The following is a 26504-nucleotide window of genomic DNA, read 5'->3' on the forward strand; positions in this document are numbered from 1 at the left end:
ATCTACTAGATGTTTAATAAATCATTGATTAGCGTCTGGGCTTATGTTTTTTTATAATTTATCAAAACAAATTTATCCTGCAAGTGTTAAATAATGTGTTGCTCCACCCCATATTAAATGAATCAACAAATAATATTTACTTGCAGTACATATATCTAGCAAAATAAACTACTAGTTATACAAAACCATTATAAAATGAACTATATTGTACACGAAGTTATTCCAACATTATGTTGATACAGCGAAAACGATAGCTCATATTTGATTGGTTATTTAAATCAAGGTAATGCAGATAATTTTTTGTTTATATTATTATTCATAATCAAATTTAAATCAGTCGCTTTGTATATGAAGTGAAAAGACGTGTAAAATATTTTGATCAAACATTGATATGCTAAAATGAGTGAAGTTGATTTACCAACATTAGCTAAAACCGGTGAGTAAATCATGTTTTTATCGTTATTATGCCCTTGTTATATACCTATTGTGTATATGTACTATGATAAAAGTTTTTAAGTTTTACTATCAGTGTGTAAATCATTTATTTTTTACACTTCGCTAATATTGCATTTGGTAGACAAACAGGTAAGGCAGTAAGTCTCGCAGAAAGCAAGCTTGTTTTGATGCAATAGATTTATTCAATAGACTCTTGCATCAATTCAAACTGGCTTTCTGCTTTACAAGAAGAGTCCAGAATAAAACAGGGTTAAAACATGGACTACCCCTGCCCTTCTGGGGGTGGGGGAGGCTAGTCTATGACTAATAACATCAATGAGTTATTTATCGATATCGGGGTATACGGAGCAAGGAACCTTCTTCCAAACACTCCGTGTACTTTACAAAAGTTATGACCTATTTAACTTCTAGTTACGCGTACACTGCGATTCTACGCATGTCTGTACTGTGAAGTGAAGTGTGTCTGTGAAGGGGCGACTATATGCAAACTCAAAAAAGAATAAAACACAGCCAAATTTCCTTCAAACTGGAAATTGCTATGGCAATCTCAGAGTATCCCAGATTCGGCAAGATATTGGCAAGCTTGTTGAGTCCTAACTTTTCTTTTACGGCACCTGTACGCTGGTCCTCTGATCCGGCCATATATGTTATAATAGCTATAAGGCGCTAATACGAACCCACATGGAGTTCTATTCTCACTTCTCGGCAAGAGCTACCTACTACCATCTCCTTCCATTTGACCGCATGCAATGAAGAGCTTTTCTACCGCATTTACCATTGCTTAGATTAATAATTCAATTTCATAATCAAACGTCAAGACATTCCACAACTGAGCACTTTTTTGCCAGTTTTCTACACACACCATGACTAAATATAACCTGTGGAGTATTTTCGAACTAATTCAAATTCAAGAAAAGTGCTTACTTACAAAGCAACGCACTTGCAAGGCGAGGCTCTAGTAAATTGGATTTTTATACAATATTTATCGTTTTTGATGTTTATATTGCATCTATAAAAGGCATAAAAGTTATTGCTTTCTGCGACAGTATTGCATGAAGTAATTGTAAAAGCTTGTTTTCGTCGGTTCTGGCTCAAATACAAGCATATCTCTTTCAATGTATTTTTACAATCATTATCTGTCTCGACATTTTGAAAAAAAAATTTCGTATTCAATGACTCACTTCACGTTTAAGTTGATTACTCATAAACTAATACTTAAAGGAAATCATAACTAAATTCAGAATTTAGACCAATACAATGTATATATTATAATAGAACTAATTTTGTCAACTAAATAATTTTCTGAACAATAATTGCTTGTAAACTCTAAAGTATTATGAGTTAGTTGGAATAGCGTTTCGAATGTAACACAACATTTAATTAAGGCAAAATGGTTCATAAGCGATCCAATAAGATCATTGAATATATTTGAATATGAATTAGACTTCAACATAAATACTCTATTCTCAATGAACTTTATGTTTGTGTATGTAAATTTTCTTGGCGTTTTAGTTGAATATTTTTCTAGCAATAGAGGTTAATAAATCTATTACTACATATCGGTGTGTGTATGTGTGTAGTTAAATTGTTGATTATGACTATCAATAAAAATGTAAGATACAATAACTTCAAGTATTTATAAGACAACTTGGCTTTTGTCTGTATTTTAAGCACTTGTTTTTTAGAATGTTTTAATGATTTTTCATGTGAAAAATTATTGAGATATAAGCTAATGACGCTTAACAACTTCGTTTGAATTAAGAGCATCGATTTGTATCACGATTTCAGTGGTTAATAGTCGTCAGTTAATTAAGCTCATATACGGGAAACTGCAGTGATCCTAACTGCGTTTTTCACTCGAGCTAATTGCGTCACAGCATCAAAGTGCGGTCACTTTTTCCGGATAAATCCCCCTGAAGTGTGCAACAGACTGGAATACTTTTTGCGAACGAAAAATATGGGAAGCATTGTGCGGCTCTCAAAAAACCCGGTTCGCTCCCAAAAATAATCGTCTATCGAAAATTGCTAAGAGCTGTACGTTCTTTATTCGGCAATTGTGCGGAAAAATCCCTAGTGTAAACTAAGCTTTATAGATTTAGTCGATGGGAATTTTAGTTTGAATTCTATTTGCCACGCGTATCGCGTAAATGGTATAATATCGCCGAGTTTTGCTTTGATATATTTTTCAGGAATGGCCAATAAACACAGAATACAATTAAAAACTATGGAAATGTCGATTTTCGATATAAAAGTAATGGGCGATTTTTGTATGTGAAAATTATTGAGAAACGTCTTACGTATAATAATAATTTACAAGAATATGGTTCTAAAATGTTCGCGATATATTCACAATAATACATTCTTGATGTTAATAAATGAACTGCATTTAAACCTTTGGTTCATCTTGAAGCAATTCTAACCCAGTGTTTACTGAGTCAAATACAAGTTGCTATTAAATTGTATCTATGTGAGGCAGGAGGGGCCTATAGAACGAACCGCATTGTTTGTGAGAACGTATATTGAATATGGTTGAATGAGTGGTTATAGAACCTTTGATTAAATGGAGATCTTATTTACAAGACGTAGTGATATTGTGTTTATCGTGATCTCACGTATTATATGACAAACTCCTCCATATATCTTTGCAATGTTTAAAGCAACTGCACGTACATCTGAATTAATTTAATACAGTCTTTCTGAAATCGCTGACAAAACAACTTTATCGAGATTCTTAGTAGCAGTTCATCTGATGTTTAAAGTTTATTTTGAAATAAAAAATCTTACACCACAAACATTTATTGTAAATGTGACCTCAGATTTTACTAATATATACATATTGATTTGTGAGAAATATATAGAACAAGTTTTTAGTTTTACTATCACTTTGATCTAATTAAACTCTCACCAGATTCTGTTTTGCGTTCTCTTATAGAATTTGTATTCGATTTTTGAATGGTTTTACCATACCTATTTTATTACCAAAACCTATTTTTATCTAAAATTCAGTCAAAGTTTCCTTTATAACTTCTATTTGAGATACACAATATTAAAAATCACACAAAAGTTTTTTTTTAAATATTCTACGAGATCAATTCGGGGAAAAACTGTTTGTTTAGGTTGAAATAGTGTTGATCTAGTAGCGTTCACCGTTCAACTCTCATTCCTGAGGACCTAGGTTTGGTACCCTGTGTTGTAAAAGATGTTCTGTCTATGTGTGTCCTTAACACTCGCTCGAACGGGGAAGGTAAACATTGTAACCATCGGCATTCTTTCGATACAAAAAGTCGACGCCACAGGAGGCTAATTACCGCTTTACTAATTATAAAGTAATCACGATATAGTTACCAGGCTTTTGAGGCGCAGACCTAGGTTACAGCCCTGTGTTCTGTAGTAAGTGCATGAATAATTTATTATATATAATAATTTTAAAACAATTAGAAGTCCATGTGGTTTTTATTATGTTAAGAAGATACAAGATAATTAACCCCAGTTACATGTAGTCAAAAGATAAAAAAATATGTATTCCTGTAGGTAACATAATGTACACATATGAACGTTAAAAAAGTAATGTATACATTGAATGCTTCTAATTATACATTTACTGGCAGTTCTCAAATCAAGGGCGTAGAATGGAGGAGAAGAACTGGCAGGAAACTCTCTGTCACTCTTTTTAATGGCCAAGTTTTTTCCAACCATTACACCATATTCTGTTTGACATCTTTAGTAGTATTAAATAAATTAAAAACAACGATTGGTCCTCTATGAGCATGGCATGATGAAATAGGAATACGCACATAATTTGTGCGTTAATTTTAAATAACTATTATTAGAATTAGAAAACAGTAAAATATCCAAGGACAACAATCTAGAGACAATATTAATGACACAACAAAAAGAAAATATAAAAGGGATATCCAAAGCTAGAATTACTTTCCTTATTAGCCTGTCCCGGTTCCAGAAATTCATTATTTTTTTGTTTTACATTGACAAAAACACGTCCTAAATTCAAGCCTATTTGGCATGTGACCAAAAAAATGCCAATCGTAAGATTGACCGGCCTCTACGATACAGTCCTTCAGCCATTTCCTAACCTCCGTCAATGCAAGTACTTACGGCTTAGCTTGAAGAAGTACATTAAGGTTTAAGGGTTACTTTAGCTTAAGAGAAAATGAAACTAGTTCTCTGACATCTTAAAAGTAATAACCGGAAACTAAAACTTTTTATAGTGAATTTTTATTACGTAAATATGAAAGTTTTCAATATATAATTCTGTATAAATGTATATTATTATTTTTATTATAAATATCTGATCAGATCCGAGTGGTTGGCATACAGCATGTTGAGTGCTGAATACTCGGATCCTGAGAGCGAGAGAGAGCTAGGAATGTCTTTAAAAAATGAACGGGATGATCACACTGATCCGAGTGGGTGGCCCCGCTCCACTCGGATCCGAGAAAATAGCACTTAATGTGTTAAGGTAAGACAGATTTCACTGAACTTATTCTTAAAACAGACTTCGTAATTGCACCGTTTACTCGTTTATATGGAATACTTATTTATATAGTACTTATTACGTCATATCAAATGTATGTGAATAGCTATTACACAAACACACAGTTAATTTTTAACTATACATCCTTTATTGTGTGTAATAAGTTATTCATTCTTATTCCTTCCTCTTCCATATATTTAGGATTGACTAGCATTCGGATATCTAATAATATAAGATAAATTTGTTTAGGAGTTCAATGTATGTTCGTATAGTAAAGAACTTTCAAAAGGCTTAAGTAATGCATTTGATTCTATAAAAAATATTTTACAAGTTTATAGGCTTATAGGTCATCTATTAATTCATGAAATGTAAGCAAACAGCCGCTCGATCAATTAAGTGGTGTTATATATTCTTGACTGTATAAATTCACGTGAAACTGACTGAAAAATGAAATTATCGCTTCGGCGCAACAATTTCGTTTCAAAATATTATATAAACTTGTTTTAAAGTTACCTGACAGCATATTTATTTTTTAAAATTATAAAACAAAGTAACTTTATTTTTCATGTAGGATTTAATCTTAATAAGATACCAATTGCGATATTTTACTCTTTTTTATAGAACAGGGGAAATGGGCAGGAGGCTAATTTGATGTTAAATAATACCGCCGCCCATGGACATTTTAAATGCCAGAGCTCGCAAGTGCGTTGCCGTCCTTTTAAGAATTGGTACGCTCTTACCTTGAAGAACCCTAAGTGGAATTACAACTACTGCAATAAAACTTCTCAAAGACGTCATCTTCCTAGAGCAATGAAAATTGTATATTAATTCGTACAGCTAACATGGCTGGTATCTATACTACACAACATACACAAATATAATTTGACTAGACTGTAATACTAAACATGTATGAACAGACTTGATGTATACATCTTCAAAGGGTCGTGACCGGATGGTACATTAAATTTGCATATCATGGACATGTTTGCAGACATCTCGGCGTGAGTATACTCGAAGTGCACCAGCCAGTTTAAATAGACCCCTACTTTTTACATTGTGTTGAACAAATAAAAATGTACATGATATGTGGCAATTAAACTTTATTTGGGAATTTTTTTTGAAGTTATTTCATTTTTTACATCGTTATTTTAAGGAGACAAACTTGTATGAAAAGCAAAATGTCATTTTACTAGATAACCTTAGGTTTGATAGAATTAATGTTATTATGTAACTAAAATACAGATCACCATATAAACACTATCTGACAGACAAATAGGCGCTTTCACTTTTAAATGGTTATTAGGCTAATTTAGTATTTAATAAACTTTGCTCCATCGATTTAAGTTCATAACAAATCCATTTTGAAGTTGGTTGATTTTGAAAACAAATTTCTTTATACGTTTTTACGCCACTTATTTAAAATTGACAAAAATTGTCACTGCTCATGTGCCTATCAACGTTTGCGCTATGCTTTATTATTATCAGACTTTTTGAGGTTTTAATTAAATTGAATATTTGATTACAGGTCGCGCTGCGGCTGAGTCTAAATCACAGTTTGCTGTGGAGGAAGTTAACCTTGCCTTAAAAGAATGTGGTTATGGCTTCTTCCATGTGCGACTGATGCTCGCGGTCCTGGTGGGCCTGGTCGTGGGTGTTTTAATGGGATCCAGTGCATCATATATCTTGTCGGAGGCCGAGTGTGATTTTGATTTGGATCTAGTGGATAAGGGCGTGTTGAATGCTATGCCTTATTTAGGTGTGAATGTTTTATTAACCAATTTATATTTCTACATATCTTTCTCAGCTTCTCCATCGGTATTGTGTAACTCCTAATAGCGATAGCGATCGCGATTAAAACCCTAATGTTGAGTTCTTGTACCACACAATTAATAATAATAGCCTATATTCATATACATTTATGCCTTCTTTTGGCAGAGGCCTCCTCCAAAACTCACTTTCTACCATGTACCACCTGCTGTTGCATTTATTTGGTCTATCCACCTTCTGAATATCTTCTACTCTTTTTCCCGATTGCTGTACCTTAGGGACCAGTTTAGTAGGTTTTTGCTCCACTTTTCTGTTTTAGAGATACTGTTTCAATTTATAATAATGCTTAATTTTAGGGATGTTAACATCTTCAATAATTGCCGGCTTCCTTACGGACGCGTTTGGAAGGAAGACATTTGTTGTCCTCGGCTGCGGTGGAACGTTCATCTTCACGTTTATATCTGGTCTTAGTCAAACCTACCTAATGTTAACCATGGCCAAATTTTGCGAAGGAGTTTTGTAAGTATATACTTGAGTAAGATATTTCAGCCTTAGCATATTGGGGCCATTTTTTTTGTAAGAAATCTCGCTGTTGGGCTTAAGGTCATTTTCAGCTCAGCACGGGCTGTTTTGGCGAGTTTAGCTCAACCTGAGTGGGAGTATTACGTAAGCAGATTTATTGCATATGGGGGGGGGGGGCATCTTCATGTAAGCAAAAGTTAACAAACCTCTCAAAAATAGTATCAATAGTACATAAACATATTATTTTTGTAGGAATTATCTAATATACATTTAGTTTTCAAGTAATAAGTGTAACAAAGCAAATAATTACTGTTGATGTAATCACCGAATACGAAATCACAGACCCTCCCTCCATGGTGCCATGTAATACTTGAAGGACCAAACGAACGAACGCAGTTGCAACGAAGTTTTGTAGAAAAGTATTCTCTTAACATTTTAGGAAAGTTTTCTCCCAAGTTTACGCGATTTGCGCCACGATACATGATTAAACACAAGTTAATAATCAATAAGCATGACTTAGCGTCCTTCAAGAAAAGTCTTTCTATAAAAAAAAAACTTTATTCCAGCGGAAGTAAGGTGTGCTAAATATGAATCTGGCACCGTAAACGAAACATTTCAAGTATGGCAATCAAGGTTAATAATAATTAACTAAAAGCATCTATAGATCTTCCAACTAGAGTTATTTCAGTGGAATATTATAATAAGTATTAAAATTAATTTGATACTGTAATAACACATTTTAATAATGTGACGATGCAGTGATAAATGATGTAAGAATTGACTATATATAACTATTTATGTAAGCGGACCGCGGAGTTAAGATTGGACCATCATAATATTTTATTATTAATAAAATCGAGTCTTTTGACATATCACCTACGACTTTTAAAAAAATAGCGACATTCAATAATATGTGAATAAAAATTGATTCGAAATATTGAATAATTGAAGACCTAAACAAGAAGTGTAACTTTACTACAACTTAATTCGATTCTGGTATAGTTACTACTAACAATGCATAATAATATCACTATCATTAAATTCGGCGGGTCGAGCTTAAATCAACTAAAGAAAATTATTGATCTAATTCTCTGAAATAAATTTCATTGCACAATCTTAGCGTATCGCTTAACTTCTTTTCTTTTATTGTAGTTTTTTTTAAACCTATCTCTCTAATCGATCTCTTCCAGGCAACCCTAGTAAGAATAGGAAAAAAAATAGAATCTTAATAACTAAAAACTAAATAAAGTAGGTTTTGTTACGCTAATAAGTCCCTTACCATCACAGTTCAATTTGATAGAAGATAAAAACGATTCTTTAGTCAAAATGTTTAAATTTAATGGGCTATGTAAATCAATGTCACCTATATTTTATATTTGCTCGAGAAACACCGTTCGGTAGGAAAAGTATCTGTCCCCATCCACACACTCCGTTACGTAGCGTCAGCAATATAAATCGAAAATAAATTTCATTTCGGAAGAAAGAAAGTGACAAATCAAATTATCCGGCTTAAGAGAAATAGAAAAGATAAAATACTCTAACTTTGGATGAAATTATTGAGTTTAAGTACACCATGTAACTTTGGGGATGTTTTTCTTTATAATATTTTTACTTTATTCACTTGTTACTTTTAGACCTGTAGAGGTAACAAGATACGAATAATAATAATTGGACGCTGGGACCCTTAAATAAGGTACTCTAGAATCGGAGTATAATGTGTAGAATAATATATTTAACCGTAAATTATTAATTGTAACATCCTGATGGTTATAGCAAATAAGTTCGAATGTGCTGTTTTGAGACACTGGGTTCATATAATATGTACCTGGTGTCTCAAATCAACGTAGACTTATGAATTGAATATTAAAATGTTTTTAATAATTTTACTGCAGCAGTAGCAGTGTTCGCCTAGTGGCTTCAGCGTGCGATTCTCATACCTGAGGTCGTAGGTTCGATCCCGTGCTGTGCACCAATGGACTTTCTTTCTATGTGCGCTTAACATTTGCTGCATTTGCATTTCGAACGCTGAAGGAAAACATTGTCAGGAAACCGACATGTCTTTGACCCAAAAAAGTCGACGACGTGTGTCAGGCACTGGAGGCTGATCACCTACTTGCCTATTATATTTAAAAATGATCATGAAACAGATTCAGAAATCTGAGGCCAGGTCCTGAAGAAGTTGTAGCGTGACTGATTTATTTTGATTTTATTTAATAATTTTACTAATATAGTTATAAGTTTCAATATAGTAACTAAATATGGACTTATTAATTGGTCTGAAATAAATGATTTTTTTCAATAAAAGTCCAACAAAAGCCCTAGCCAACCTTCGGTAAATAGTAATTAATATTCTCAAATCTTGAGTTTATCAATTAAATGTGTAAGCTATATGTAAAAATTATCTGAATTAAATTTTCCTATAAAATACTTTAAGCATTATAATATACACCTTCCATTTATTTAAATTATGATATTATATATATTATAATATTATATATATTATAATAATTAAAAAATATATGCCGCAGTTTCGCCGGAGCGTATAGTTCCATATTGACATTGACATCTGAGTTCTATCACGATGGAGTAAGAGATCGGATAATGCTGATTGCAGCTGCTGCGATTCCTTTGGGCCAAGTGATTGTCGCTCTTATGTCGTGGGGCATACTGATTCAAGATTGGAAAGTTTCGTTCTTTGACGGGGCGTTTGGTGAGTGAAATTATTTTACAACTATTTTTGTTATTTTTTGGCTAGCATCATCACAAAAATCTATTTTATATAGTCAATATAATATTATTTGTATATGTATAGAAACGTAAATAATCTTCTCAGGTTTGAATGAAATGTTGCATAATTAGATTTAGATCAGAATAGAGAACAATCTGTGTATAATATACAATGCGATATTTTAAAATAAATCGTCTTTCAAATGTTTAATATTCTATTAAAAAGAACTGATGTATGGGTATTTTCAACATTCTAAAGGTGTAGTGAATGTATACAGTTCCAAGAATGAATATAGCTCTTGTCTGTCGCCTCTGGAAATTTACTTTGTATGAGTTCTTGGAAACATCAAGTGCCTTTATAGTGCGAATCTATTATTCAAACCTCTAAATAACGTTTCCAAAACTGAGAGCTTATTTATAAATTACAGCTAGTCCGTCTGAACTCGTGGCTTGGACAATTAAACGTAGTTTAAAATCTTGTTATTTTGAACAGATAACTCTTTTACTGTTTAGTCGATCAAGTTGTGAAAGCCACTATGGGTCACAAAATGAAACAGGCACAGGAATTTGTTTCATCCAAAAGTATAATCTAAATAAAAAGTACAAAACATTTTGTTGGTTCAACATTACGCAGAAGAGGTGTGTTGATGAAATAGAAGCATGTCTTTACCATGCTTTGGAAAGGGACGGCTTTACAGCTCTCATTGCAACATATAATTCATTTTAAAACTAGCTGACCCGGCTGACGTTGTTTTGCTATAAAAATATTATTAGATTACTAGTCACGACGGAAGATATTATTTAATAGTTATATTCTACGACGCTTAGTGTAGGCCATTTGTGCCTGATACACGTCGTCGAGTTCTAAGCAATGGCGGTTCCTTTACTATGTTTTACAATACTAGTAAGTTTTAAAAGCGCACTCAAAAATAAGTATATTGGTGTACTACCGCGGATTGAACATACGACATCAGGGAGGCGAGTTGTACTCATAAAGCCAAAACTTGCTATGTTTTCACTTAATATAAAACACGTTTATGACGTGTTTTCAGATCTACCGAATATACATTAAAATTGCTCAAGCCTTTTAATAAAAGTTTAGTTTTAAACACAATTTTATACATAAACAAAAGAATATTGTATTTGCTATCAGTACTAACGTGACTTCTAGACATCAGACGATGCCTAGGATATCAAATATGCCTGTCATAAACATGTGAAGAGTAATCGCGGTAATATTTCTTTCGCAATAAGCATTTCCAAGAGTTCTATGTTATATTGAACGTATTGTATCACAGAAGCCATAGTATACATTGTAACAATGCTATGATGATTACATGCTTTGATTTAAGGTAATATGTATGTATATGTGTATGTACTTGTAAATAAACCACGCTGTCTCAACTCTAAATATTATACTTAGCACTTGTTGTAGTTTGATTCATGGTAAATTAAATTGTCGTTTGTAAGGCTGTCTGAAAATTATCAATATGTAAACTTAATGTACCTTTAATATAGAGATACCTTTTGGTACCTTTATTATAGATAACTTAGTTCGTATTTGTTTTCAGTACTTCATACTTGGAACTACTATTTCCTTATTGTTTCTCTTTGGGCATTGGCTGGAACGATTCAATATATATTACTGCCAGAGAGTCCAATGTACTATATTTCCCAACAAAAGTACGATAAAGCGAGAGAGGTATTAATTAAAATATATAAGGAAAATACGGGAAAACCAGCTGAAACATTTAAGGTAAGTTTACTTGTACAAATTATTTGTAAATACATTTAAATAAATTTGTTTATATTGACATTCAAACCTTTAGAATTGTATGTTTAGAATATAATAGTTCAACTCTATAAATAATATAAAAGAAAAATTATCGATTAAAATATTTATTCAATCAGTTAATCGTGATATAATTGAATTACCTTACTTTAGCTTGTATATCAATACGCACCAAAATATAATGTACATTATTATTGAGTATAATTGCAGTATAGCAGCATATAATATAAGAGCAGAGTTGGGCTTTAACATTTGCTTGAACGGTGAAAGAAAACATCGTGAGGAAACCGACATGCCTTAGAGTCAAAAAGTCGACGTGTGTCAGGCTCTAGAGGCTGATCACCTACTTGCCTATTAGATTTAAAAATTGATAATGAATCAGATTCAGACATCTGAGGCCAAGACCTAAAGAGGTTATAGTGCCACTGATTTATTTTTTAATTTTTATTATTAAGTATACAAATCAAAAGTACACATTATTAATAGCTTTGAAAGCTTTGAAACCAAGCCTTATTTTAGTTCTAATAAATAAAGGGGTAAAGTAAACTTAATTCCATAATACTCTTGACGTTCTTGTACAAATAGGCAAGTACATCTCCTTAATCACGTAAGCACTCTAACAGAACGCAGCGATCTCGCGGCTTCCTCAAACCAAAAAATAGTTGGCCATTCTCCAGAATCACCTTGGCAATGATTATGTAATTGCACGACCAACTAAAATGTGTTTTTATGTCCCATTTAGCTGAGTTACAGCCGTGGATTTTAGTACGGATATAATTTATCAGTTACGTCAGCGAGGTTTCTTGTTTTCGTGGTCGCAACTTCGGTTTGAATTTTAAGTTGGGGTTAGAATAATTGTGTTCAATGTTTTTTTGAATAATTTGTCTCACTATTTTAATTTAGAAATAATACTTATTATACATAAACGAGGCTTTAGAGCGATGAAAAAGAAAACGAGAAATTTACAAAACATAAAATTATTATAACAAAAGTTTTGTAAACTCTTATTATATTATCATGAACGATTCATTTGTACCGATGAATAAAAAATACAATAAACGTTTTGTTTTTTAATTGATAGTTTTATCTCGTATATAGATAATCTTACGAAAACAAAATCATCTACATTTAAAATAAATTACCGTTCTTTCTCCTTCCTGTGCGGCTTAGACAGACCATACATTAGTTAACGCAGAACATTTTCATTTAAATCAAGAAAGTCCATGTAAAACCTTTTTAGATAAAATAAAATATTTTAATAACGCTTCAGCAAGGCCCCGATCGTATTGATTATTATTAAAATGTATTCACTCGCGACCTGCTGTGATCTTTCATGCGAATATTTAACTTTGAAACTTCACTGAAACAATCTTAGGCCTTTAATATTGATAAATTATGATTCATTCGACCTTAAACGATCTAACTTTTAACTCAATAGTGCAGCGGTTAATTACTACGTTCTGCGGTAAAATCCTGGCCAGTAAGATTTTTTACGTCAGTAATTTAACACTCGACATAAACCAAAAAATTGTCAATTAAAAAGTATAGCGGAGAGTTTTGCCAGTTCTTCTTCGTAAATGTAAATTTTAGACTATTATAATATTGACAATCATTAGTGTGCCGATTTGAATAAATGCATTTAATTTGATCCCTTACTTGCCTTACTTATGAAACAGAAATCTGATATGATTATGAGTTAATTATTTTTTTCTATTGTTAGGCGATATAAATCTCTAATTTTGAACTTTCATATTCACTATACATATACTATTCATTCGTTTTAAGGAACTATTTTTTTATATATAGAATAGGCAAACGGGCAGGAGGCTCACCTGATGTTAAGTGATACCGCCACCCATGGACACTCCCAATGCCAGAGGGCTCGCGAGTGCGTTGCCGGCCTTTTAAGAATTGGTATGCACTTTTCTTGAAGGACCCTAAGTCGAATTGGTTCGGAAATACTTCAGTGGGCAGCTGGTTCCACAAAGTGGTGGTGCGCTGCAAAAACTGCCAAGAAAAACGCTCAGTTGGTGATACGGGAAAACTAGATACATAAAAAACTCAAAGTGCTAAGAAAATTGAAAGCTATACTCTGTAAGCGATTTGTATTTCTAGTATCTAAATCAATAAAAAACATCATCTAACTCAATAAAACTACGAGCAAAGAATAGCCGCGTCCTTGAATATGTAATCCACAAAATCGTTGCTCGGATTTTATAAATCTTACTGTAATCCGAGTTCATAATTCAGGCGATGTCTCCAATCACGATTTAGTACGGAACGAACATGCTACGTAAAATTTTAATCCTCTTTATTTACGGAGGCTTATATTCGATTTAAGCTTCCAACTTTTTGCTGGGAATACCAAAAACATTTTTCATAAGTATATATTCTTATACTGTGATGTATTGTAGTGTTTATACATTATGACAAAGGTCAAGCTAATGTTGGGTGATAGAGTAGGTTTTAATAAACCCCAGACAATTACCAAAAAAATCAATGCCACGTATTTTTTAAATTACTTCCATTTTAAAAAGACAAACGCATCCTGTGATATTACATGGGACCCTGTTCTCAGCCTATATATATAGACTTAACAATCACGAAACATTAAAAAAAATACTGACATACGTAGTAATCCATTATAATTTTAATTTGTTTTAAACAAAGTTTTGAACATATTTAATTCAGTTGTCTTAATTTGCCGCTGTACTATGTACATGTAAAAACATAGTACATGTTTTTTTATAAATAATTAATTATGATTTATGTCATTGGGTTTAAAAATTAAGCTCGACGTTCAGGACAGAAAACCAGTTTATGTTTTAACCACACACATGCACACTTTTTATTATCAATCTATAAAACAATCTTCAGGTGAATTTCATCATCGTCAAGGCAGAATACAAAATAGCATCCGTATCACCTCAACTTCTGTCGTTCTACAACTGACCGTTTCTTGAGACAGTTTCTTAAACCAGCTGCCTATTAAAGTATTTCCGAATCAATTCGACTTAAGGTCCTTCAAGAAAAGAAAATACCAATTCTTAAAAGGCCGGCAACACACGAACTTTCTGGAAATGTGGTTGTCCATTGGCGGCGGTACGATTTTACATCATGTCCGTTTGCCTCCTATTACATAAAAAAATAATTGAAATTAGTTTCTAATAAAACATTCAAAATCATTTATTTATTTATGTAACACAATGTACTTATGAACGGCAATAAAGAAATACATATTTAATGATAAATTTCTATTTTTATCTTTATTTATATTTTACATTTACGTTCTCAAATCAAGGGCGTAGAATGTACGAGAAGAACGGTAAATATTCTCTCCGCCAAAAAATAAATAAAATAAAGGCAAACATTTGTCCTCTATCAGCAATAGGCATTGGTAAATAGGAGCACGCATTTACATTCTCGTAGTAACAACACGCAAGTACATAGTCGAAATAAGTAACGAATTCAAGTCCGACCAGTCACCACAAGTAGCACCCGTTCACGAGTATGACGCATTAGCCATCGGCCCCCTCGCCATATTTTAGGGTGAGAGTCAACCCGACTCATCACTTCAAATACTTGATAATATACATCGTGAATAGCAAATATACGTTAAGGAATCGGAACATAAGCAACACTTAGTTAAACCAAAGTGATAAAACCCCTATTAGATAATTCGTCTGAAGATAAAATAAATCCGACTATCCTACTAAATTGGACGTCGTTAATTTAATGTTACGTGTCGGTGTGACAAGCGCCATTTTTTCATGATTACATTCTACCACGATATCACAGAATGATTATATCAGTACGTCAATATGTCTTGAAATACATAGGTCAAATATATTGCTGGCAGCATTACTGACACATATATATGTGTCAGTGTGTGTATATTTGCTGACATAATAATACTTATTTGTTGTTACTTAAACAGTACCAGCTCTAGGGTCTCTGGTACTATCTTCCAGGCGCCAACTTCCTTCTCTTTTCAATTAATTCGTTAATTAGCGCCTTTGCACTTGAACCTATGTGTCATGGCCTAAGTGTCTCTTTCAAAGGAAATACATATATTTACATAAATATATCTTAATATATATATTTCTTGTGTGCGTGTGTATGTGACTGAACTCCTCCTAAACGACTGGACCGATTTTGATGAAATTTTTTGTGTGTGTGCGTGGAGATTCGAGAATGGTTTAGATTCACAATTTTGTCCGCTGGACAATGTTTTTTTTAATTAATTAGTAGTTGTTGATTTTGGAATGTTTTACATTGGATCCGACAGACGGCGCTACCATCGCACTGTCAAAATTTAAATAATATTCGAATTTTAATTTTAGTCTGTCCCGACAGTTAGCGCTGCGATCAAATTAAAAAAAAGTTTTGTTATCATTGTGTTATTGTAGACCATGTGCTGGATCGTTAGATATTGTCATAACATTTGAATAATAATTTTCATCAAAATGGTCCAGAATGTTTTAGCTTATTAAAAAAAGTTTGAAATTTTCAAATTAAAGACGTATAGACAGGACAACGTCTGTCGGATCCGCTAGTATTATATATAAAGATAATGAATATATAGACAAACATAATATATTAAATATTAGTCACGACATTTACTTTCGTGTGGTTGTGGTTTTAAGATAATTATTACAACTTTACTATCATTAACCCATGCGTTTCTTGCTGGGCACGTCGGGTGGGGTATCAATAACTTTAACTACGGAAAGAGAAATCGGCAAATTTCTTTGCATATAATATTTCGAGAGGTAGAACAGACTGCAGACTGCTTCCGGTATTGCTTAGTCTATGTGCCTGAAAAGTATTTCAGATCCTGGAAGCATGCTGTCGGCATTTCATCCATCATCTCCGTTCCCTAAGTTCTGTACCAGATTTGAATATATTTGTGATAGGTTTGGAAAGACTGAGAAATAGAATATATGTTGTTGTTTTTTAAGTAGATAAAAGGTTAGTATGTAAGTTGTTTGGCAAATATGCTGTCATTAAATAAATAAATACAAAGACTGAACGTATACGCAACGCCGTATTTTGCTAGTATAGTCGATTACTGTTAATATCAATCTGTGCTTCTATGTAGGAGTCTTTAATAGGTAATGAAATTAATTTCACGGTAGTAAAATTATCAATTTAGGGGCTGTTGGTGTAGTGAGCGTTGATTTAATCTTCGCCCAAGTAATTTTTTTCCAAATTTAATTATGAAACATACTGTAATCATATTTACATTTGACTAAGGGCCTTAAATACAAGGAAGTCCATTCCTTTAAAAGCCGATAACACACCCGTAATCCTCTTGAACATGCACGTTTTCGCAGCACATTTTCCTCGTATCTTAGAAAAATTTTACCACACCTACACACATGACCTACTACTAATGGAAAATAGGCAAATTTATAATTTCTCTGTCAAATTATAAATACGGCGTGTTTTTTTTTGTGACAAAATGTTTTGTTGTTCTTTGAATTAGCCTTTTGTCGGCTATAACTGGATCACCTGAAATTCATCGTGAACCAATACGTCAAGTACGTTACCAAGCTGGAATAAAAATGTTTCTCGGATTTAATCCTCAAGTTTCCTAACTTTTGTATAAAAACCTTCCTTAGAGGAATAAAAAAACTACATGCATGAATCTGGCCGCGTGTGGACGCGACTATTCATATTTTTTGTAAATTGTCATTACATATTATATTATTTTCAGTACAAAGACCTGTGGAAGGACAAACACTTGTTAATGCAGCGTTCATCAATATCACCAGCAAGTCAACTGTCAAATGCTTTCCATAACATCAGGCCAATGTTCCGCACGCCTCTTCTGGGATACCTCGCTCTATTTTGTGTGCTGAACTTTATTTCAATGACATTGTATGTATTATTATTATTTTTTTAAACCTAATAAGCTTTTGCTTTTGTGTTAAGCTATAAACATTTTAGTGGACAAGCGGGTAAAAGGTTAAACCTTAAAGGAGTCAGGTGACTTAACAGACAAATAGAAATTTAGAAATCCAATATTATTATTTTTGAAATAATGATACAAAAAACAGTCTAGATAGACTATTTTTTGTATCATTTCAGTACTAAGCTATTGAATAGATTTTATCGCGGGCTTTGAGCGCGGCGACCGAATCAAGAAATGCCGTAACGAAAAGAAACATAACACACGATGACGTAATATAGGTGCGGCCAATACGCGTTAGAGCGGGACATAACACATTCTGCATATTCGCAACTCTCTGACGAGATCGGTGACATAGCGCGGCAGGTGCAGCCTCTACGCGTTAGAGTGAGACAAACTATATAGGCGTGTTAGTCTGAGTCTGGTAGAGTGGTAGATTGTCTTTGTAGAATATCAAGTAATAAAAAAAACGGCAAAAGTAAAAAATAAATTGATGAAAAACAACATAATAATATATGCTTTACAGCGGTAGTCCCCGAGTTCCCGGCACACGTTTTATTGTTTACAAAAAATATTTGGTACATTAAAACACACCGAACGCAGCACAGTATCTGTAAGTTCATAAAAAAATTAGGAAAAAATGATATAAATAATCTAACTGATTGTGAAAACAATTCCTATTTGCGATGGTTACAGGATAACAAAGGGTTTGTTATAAATTATGCACATTCTGCACAAACCACGCAGTTTAAACTCGAATTACTGATGATAAATCGCGTGGTCATTGCAATTTTAACTTGAGTTTTTATTGTTTGATTTATCAAATATAACTTTGAAACTGTTTTGTTTTAAACCCCATAACGCAGGAATGGGACTAAGACATTTTTATTCCAGTATTTTCCTAATTATACAACGGTAATCGTACGTATACGACATGTGCCTTTCTTTTGTTACGTATTGGTGGAATTTTTTCGGATGAATATCCACGCTCTTACGGACGCTGTATTACCTGTCTTTACGATTCATTGTCCAATTAATTAATTTATTATATCTTTATTAGAAAGAATTTGGTTAGTAAACATTTTTTATTATGAGTATGAGTTGTGTTAGCAAAGACTTTAAGTTTGATTATTTAGGGCAAAAGGCTCCTCCATTTTTTTCATTTATGTTTTTTTATCTGTGATTGTCTTTTTTTTATAACTTTCTTGTTTGTTATTCATAAGTGAGGGATTCATTCATCGCTTTTCCCACATTGTCCAATTAGTAAACCTAATATTAATCCCTTGATTAGAAACATACCACAAGCCTTCATAGCTTTTGAATATTTAATCCGTTTTATTGCTCCTATATATAAACGGGACTAAAATACTTAGCTAATTTGAGTTAATATGAGTCACAGGCGTACTAAGAGAAACTTTATTTTGACATACGGGAGTCGTAAATTTGACGGCTCTGTATCAAACCTTTAGAATGGATATTAAATAAATGATGGCCACTTTGGCTATTTATTTATATGTTTACTAGCTGCCCCCGTTAACTTAGTTTCTTCTTAATGTGATTTTACTTAGCGTTTTAGTACATACCAACATGGAACATTTTGCTATGCTACCCCAGAGAATTTCGGTTTTCTGTAATGAAAACTTTTTAGGTTTTCCTTTTCCTCTAGATGAACTCTGTCGAAAGTTTTATACATAATCTAAATCGAGCATATATAAGTGAACAATATTAATATGTGGTATCCTCGTATGAATAAGTTATGCTATTGGATACCGTTAAACGGGAGAGGCAGCGCTTTAGGCCGAATCCTAGGTTGAAGATGGTAAGTAAATAGGAGAAGAAATGCCCATATCCTACCTCCTATGTAGTATGTACTGCAATGGAGGTTTTTGAGTGTAACATGCCGTAGAGGTCCCTGTGGAATGCGAGAGCGAACTTAGGTAAAGAGCGTACCAATTCTTACAAGGCCGGCAACGCACTCGCGAGCCTTCTGGCATTGTGAGGGTCCATAGGCGGCGGTATCACTTAACATCAGGTGAGCCTACTGCCCGTTTGCCCACTGTTCTATAAAAAAAAGGTCTTCTATAACATGATTTTGTAGGATCTATTGTGGTTTTGGTAGGTAATGCTCACTCATTCTCTAAATAACAGAGATTCTGGTGTGGATCGAATCCCATATACCTCTGCAACGTTCGGGTGTAGCACTTTATGACCCTATTTTTCGAAAAATGATCTACTGCAACTTCACAGAAATTGGTTAAATAAAGTTAAAATAGATTAATTTTAACAAAAGGCTTTTATATAACTGTACTTGTATTTACATTAACGACTTACTGTAGTAAATGTAAAAAAAGTCACTCCATACAAACATTGATAATCTACGGCTTTATTACGCGTAGACACTTTTTAAATTAATTATGTAAGTCATGCCTTCAAAACACGCGAAACGTCTGTTACAATATTGAGATAAGATTTTTTTTATAAATGTGATACTTTGTGTTTAATAAAATAACTGAAATTCACATTAACTTTATATAATTAATGCTTTATTCTAAAAATCATTCTGTAGTCTGCGTAGTTCGAATATTGCGGTAATAAAAGAAAAAATAATATAATTTTTTTTTCAGATACACAGTACTGAGAATGTGGTTCCCACAGGTATCTGCCATGTTTGAACATTATTCAAGTGGTAGTAGTGATATCTGCGTCATCATAGATTCTTACTCCAAAGACTTAAAACTGAAAACTCTCCCTGAAAGAGATGAAGTTTGCATACCAGTGAGTGTTTTATTAAATTATTACTATGAGTATACAAATTTTATTTAAAACTAACAACCAACATACTAACAATACTGTCTATATGCATTAAAGGATTTTATCATCATCATCACTACATAGTATAATACAAAGTCGCTTTGTCTGTCCCTATGTCCTTTTGTATGCTTAAATCTTTGAAACTACGCTACGGATTTTGATGCGGTTTTCTTTAATAGATAGAATAATTTAAGAGAAAGGTTAATGTGTATAATAACATCTATTAAATAGTGGAGAATTACTGTTATTTTTGAGGTTTCTAATGTGATGTCGTAAATAATTACATTTTTTCCACTTACATTGCAAACGCAGGCTGAACCCCACGAGTTTTATCAAAATAATGTACTAAGTATTGTACACATTAAAAAGGTCTACAGAAAAGTTTACGATGATATATGTCTATCTCTTATGGATAACCCACAATAACTTTTTTTGTCATTTACTTTTTACGACAAATAATGGCAAATTTTCGAAGTGATTTTAACCAATACAGTATTAATCCTTAACCAATTAAATACCTTGAATACATTGTTCATTTCATATAGATCAATACAGCCCATTACAGCTTATTTAGCAGCGATCGAACGCGTATATTATCGGAGCTTTCCAGCGACGGAAATAACAATACATAATAAAAACCTGCATTTCATCAGCATTGCACCCGTGCGAAGCTGGGGCGGGTCACTAGTATTTCTATATTTCCGCCTGTAATCGATCACATGCTCCTCATCATGCATCGATCCTCATCCAGCCATTCATCATCTGGATCCATTGTGTTGAATTTTGACCTCTGTTTTTTTATTTGGCATACATAATTTTATAATAATATACTGTGGTGTATTGTACGTGATCTTATTGTAGCTAATTTTTTTTTACTTTCTTTTCATTTTACCGACTACATTGATCTGGTTTTTGTTATGACTATTTCATTATTATTATTTTTTTTAATAGAACAGGGGCAAACGGGCAGAAGGCTCACCTGATGTTAAGTGATACCGCCGCCCATGGACACTCTCAATGCCAGAGGGCTCGCGAGTGCGTTGCCGGCCTTTTAAGAATTGCTATTTTAATGAAATACAACTAAAACTATAACATTTTCAGGCGCGGAGTGGTTCTGAATCTTACATCAATAGTGTCATTCTAGGCTCTGTTTGCTGTATACCACCTATAATCAGCGGTGTACTAGTAAACAAAGTCGGTAAACGGAACCTATATATAGTCTGTGGATTTATAGCCATGGCCCTGAGTATAGCAATGAGATGGACCAACTCTAAGATTGCTATGGTAGCGCTGTTTTCAACAGACGTCGCCATATCAACTTTAATGGCCAGTTTGACACAGACTATGGTACTACAGTATTTTCCGACCAACACAAGGTAATACAACTTATTTTAAGTAAATAAACTGTTTTGAAAATTCAACAGAGATATAATTCAGGCCAGAGAGGGGAGCAAATGCAGGAAGCAATAAACATAAATATAATTAGACCTTTACGCATATGTATTAAGACGCTATTCGAATTCAATTCGTTATTACTAAGTATTACAAATAATTGGTTTAACTTTAAATGACACAAACACTCATCACCTTTTGCAATATTTTGTGCACATGCAATAATCTTGTATAAACAAAATATAATTTTTCTTAAATAATTGTAGTATTTCATGTTTAAAAAAGTATGAAATTAACTAGATTGTATTATTTATAAGTACAAGCGTATTACTTAAAGTGTTTTAACGTATTTTCTTTTGGTTGAAGTGACGCCATAAAAGTTTCAGCTCCTTATTACACGATAAGTGTTTTAAGCTTTAAGCTCGCGAATGATGAAGCTTTTGTAAAATAAAATCTTTGCACGTCGAATTCTTCTGAATTCGAAATATAAATTTAGTCTACAACTTACGTAACAAAATCTCAATTTGTGCCACCGTGAGCCAAATGCGTTTTATCAAAGGTAACAAAAACGTGGTGTAGAAAACTAAGGAGCTTTACAATTCTTCAAAATTATTCTGTGAGCTAAATGTTCTTTGGTGGATAGTTGGTGAATGAATGGTCGATGGTCGCGTGTCTATGATTGGACAAGATATGCTATTGACAGGTCAGATTTAAGCAAAACGTGATTAAGTTTGCTGGCGGTTTTTGTATGGATATATTCAGATATATGTTAAATAAAACAGTTTGTTTGAAGCTGGGCAACAACTGGCTTTAATTGTATAAAACTTGAGTTCATAAATCTAAGTGATAGTTAGTAGATATTATCGGAAACGAGAATGTTAAATAACAATTTATGAGTGTGGTAAAAACTAAAAGGCTCATATAAGCTGCAATTATTGAATACAATATGTGTATGTACATTACTAATGTCAGGTTACAAAACTCGCACATCATGTTTCTTTCTGTGTAATCTCAACCCCTAGGGCCGATAACTACACGCCTAAACACTAACCACTGTTTACTCTTAAAGCTACTGCTATGCTATGCTCGCTATAGACTTGGAATAGACAACATTATTTTTATATAATTTAATTAAAATTAAAATATATCCTTACATCTCTCGGTCGTGTCTGACTATATGTATGAAATAAAATCATTATTGAATTCCTGAATAAAATTTCGGTATGTAATTATTTATGGTTTGAACTAAATTTACTCAACGTTGCGAGAAATATATATATATATATCCCTAGTATTTATATATCAGAAATAACCGTGACACAAATAGAACAAGAAAATAAACTTTATAGTATCATTTCTAATCTATTTTTCCGATATTTTTCCTAGATACAGTTGGGATTTCGATCTAGTTTCGTAAAAGGTTTTCACCGAAATCACCGCGTCTACGTAATTAAAACGCCAGCAAAATGGATTTCAGTCATTTTAAAATGTATTTCATACTTTATTTTTAATTAATTCCAACGCAATAAAACTGGGTTGATATTATTTTATGAATGTCATAATAGACTATCGTTACCCGCGAGTTTTCTTATCTGCTACATTTTATTTTATTTTTTAATACAACGGGCAGGAGGCTCAGTTAATTTTAAGTGATACCGCCGCCAATGGACACTCAATGCCAGAGATCTCGCGAGTGCGTTGCCGGCTTTTTAAGAACGGGTACAGAAATACTTCAGTGGGCAGCTGGTTCCACATAGTGGTGATGCGCGGCAAAAATTGTCTTGAAAAACGCTCAGTTTTGGAACGACGAGCGTCTAGGTGATGATGGAATTTCGTATTCTGCCATTATTTGTATTATCTGGCAGTTTATAGTAAACAAAGCTTATTCAAAAAAGAGTAAATTTTAGGAGACATGTAACCACATAATATAAGGTATTTTTATTTTAAGAACAAACAAACAAACAAACAAACATCATTTATTCATAAAGGTAACATAATGTACACTTATGAACGTCAAAAAAAAGGAAATAATTCATTAAATGATACTAATTTTACATTTACTGCCAGTTTCCAAATCAAGGGCGTAGAATGGAAGAGAAGAACTGGCAATAAACTCTCCGCTTTTACATGATGTTTGTAAGGAGCTGCAATCATTACACCAAGTTCCATATGACATCTTGAGTAATAAAGAATAATAAAATAAATTAAAAACAAAGATTTGTCCTATATCAGCAGGAGGCATGGTGAAGAAGAGCACAAACCCGATTTGCGCATAGTTTGAATAGTCTTACTTCTAATAAAACACTTTTTTACGGATTATAGTTATGTATTATTGTATTTAAACTTATAATTATTTGGACATAATTTTAAATTTAAACCGACGTTTCGCGTGCTTTACAGCGTGAGTCACCGTGACAACGCACATAACTATAATCCGTAAAAAAGTGTTTTATTAAATGTGTAAAAGTTATGTTAATAAAAGACAATACTAGTCTTACTTCCTCAAGCATCGACACTTTAATATTTATTCAATTTTGCAGATCGTTAGCTGTCGCTATTGTGATGACGATGGGCCGAACTGGCTGTGTATCTGGAAATATATTGTTTCCAATACTATTAGACATGGGATGCGCTGTTCCTTTCTTTTCATTAGCAGCTTTAGTTGGCGGTAAGATATCTGACTTCTAATCAAATACATATGTTACTAGCGATTGTTCGATAACTGGTACAGCGACTCCGTACTATTTTAATAAAATAATTGGTAGTCGTGTAAAATATAATATAATGTTTCTATAACGCTGTTTAGCAAACAATACATACATATGTGTGTATACATTAATATAATAAATAATTATTATTTTCTTCAACGGCTGGAATCAATTAAATTTAAATTATTTCATTTTTATAAAGATTTACAATTATAATTATCAATTACAATAACATGTTTTTTTGTATTTAAGACGTGTGTATAGGACGTCTATATAAAATACACAACTAAGTACTTATTAAATACCTATTACTAATGTAATAGACCTCCTATGCCTGACATGCCATCGTATTGGAGTTTAGACTGGTTGACGATTATTGCCTTCGAATTATGAGTAAAAGTTAATTGCGCACACATAAATGAAATATATTGGTGCATAGGCATTATTCGAACTCAAGCCAAATGGTATTTATATTCTTTTCTTTTTTACAGTCACGACAGGATTGGCGTTTTTGATCTCATCGAAAAAAGAATAAACCCCTACTTTAAATTGAAAGAAATAAAATACGTTTGTGTTGTTATATTAAAGTGGTAATGACAAAATATTTAACAAATGTGTGTATAGTAAGACGATGTATTTGATAGTGTTGTTATTTATTATAGTGATATGATTTTTATTAAAAAGTATTGTGAAAGTACTGAGTATTCGACTTTTTTTAAACCATGCATGCTTAGATGTGAAATTATTAGTCTCGGGGTGGACTGCGATGCGCAGAACAATTAGTTATGTAAAACATTAAATTATTAAATAAATAAATTTTATTCATTTTAATTTGATAATTTTCTTTCTGAAATAGATTATTTGGCTCGCGGTAAAATATATCGAGTAAATTTCAAAATCATATTCTATATAAATTTTCGTCATAAATAGAATTCAAAGTGTCAAAAATGGACTATGTTTGGATTTTTTCTACCTAGCGAAGTTATTTAAATCGTATATCGATATTTCAAAATGGATACATAATCTACTCAACTCCACCATATATTTTTCCATTTCCTACTTTAAGAAACAACAATCTACTTTTTTAAAGGTTGGCGATCGGCTAGGTCCTTAAAAAAGGTTACAAGTTCTAAAACGATTCCAAGGAATCAAATGATTTGATTAATTATTTGTTGAAAAGTGTAAAAAAATGTTACATCAAAGTTCCTTTTTTATAAAAACTAAACCTACTTGAAGTGGTCCTCCTACAAAAAATGTGATCTCGCTAATTGCATTAGTTTAAAGGGTGCCTGTAAAAATAGAACTGCAGTAAAAATGGTTTAATTATTTATTAATAAAAGAGTTAAATTGGTTATACTTATGATATTAACTGAATTATTTTATTATTTTTTTTACACTTCGTCACATTTATAGTAAAGCAAATAACATAAACATATAAGGAATCTAACGGGCCATATCTTCAAGGCCACTGTAGTAAAAACAACTAAAAATATATATTATGGGTAATATATAGGTGGTGCATAGCCAAATCTTATAAAAGAATTATAGAATCATCAAACTGAATCTGAATCTAAAATAAAACAAAAAATATCCTAAAACAAACTACAAATTAAAATTCTAATTTCACGGGTTTGTGATTTGCAATACAATACAAAACATTAATAAACACAAGAATTGATATATAATTACATCAATAAATCTTTTATAGATTCAATATGTTTCATTATTTAATTAACCTTAGTAACCAAACCAACAAGTCTTTTCAAATTATGCCCCAAAGTTGTACATAGTTAGCCAGAAATTTCTGCGGTATCTGTGCGCATGAATTATCCAACTTGTATAAATTTCCATTCTATAGCCATCACTGTGACTTGTTTACGTTCTTAGTTTATTGCGTCCAACCTGGAGGCTGCCATGCATGGC

General features: G+C 32.6%; 1 protein-coding gene across 1 annotated transcript; it reads left to right on the forward strand.

Moving 5' to 3' along the window:
- Window positions 1-347: 347 nt before the first annotated feature.
- LOC110999938 (synaptic vesicle glycoprotein 2C) lies at window positions 348-25285 on the forward strand. Its single transcript, XM_022269231.2, has 10 exons — window positions 348-436; window positions 6474-6704; window positions 7072-7234; window positions 9766-9947; window positions 11536-11720; window positions 17476-17639; window positions 20295-20445; window positions 21583-21857; window positions 24414-24541; window positions 25073-25285. The coding sequence occupies exons 1-10, from the start codon at window positions 400-402 to the stop codon at window positions 25114-25116; spliced, it is 1560 nt and encodes a 519-aa protein (XP_022124923.2). The 5' UTR covers window positions 348-399; the 3' UTR covers window positions 25117-25285.
- Window positions 25286-26504: the final 1219 nt, after the last annotated feature.

This window comes from Pieris rapae, chromosome 1 (assembly GCF_905147795.1).
Source record: "Pieris rapae chromosome 1, ilPieRapa1.1, whole genome shotgun sequence".
In the NCBI taxonomy this organism is placed as follows: Eukaryota; Metazoa; Arthropoda; class Insecta; order Lepidoptera; family Pieridae; genus Pieris; species Pieris rapae.

Bases quoted from the DNA above. Each gene is read 5' to 3' on its own strand.
- LOC110999938 (XM_022269231.2), top strand. From the start codon at position 400: ATGAGTGAAGTTGATTTACCAACATTAGCTAAAACCG. The intron at 17,640-20,294 runs GTATGTATTATT...TTTTTTTTTCAG, and splicing joins AACTTTATTTCAATGACATT to ATACACAGTACTGAGAATGT. The intron at 21,858-24,413 runs GTAATACAACTT...TCAATTTTGCAG, and splicing joins TATTTTCCGACCAACACAAG to ATCGTTAGCTGTCGCTATTG.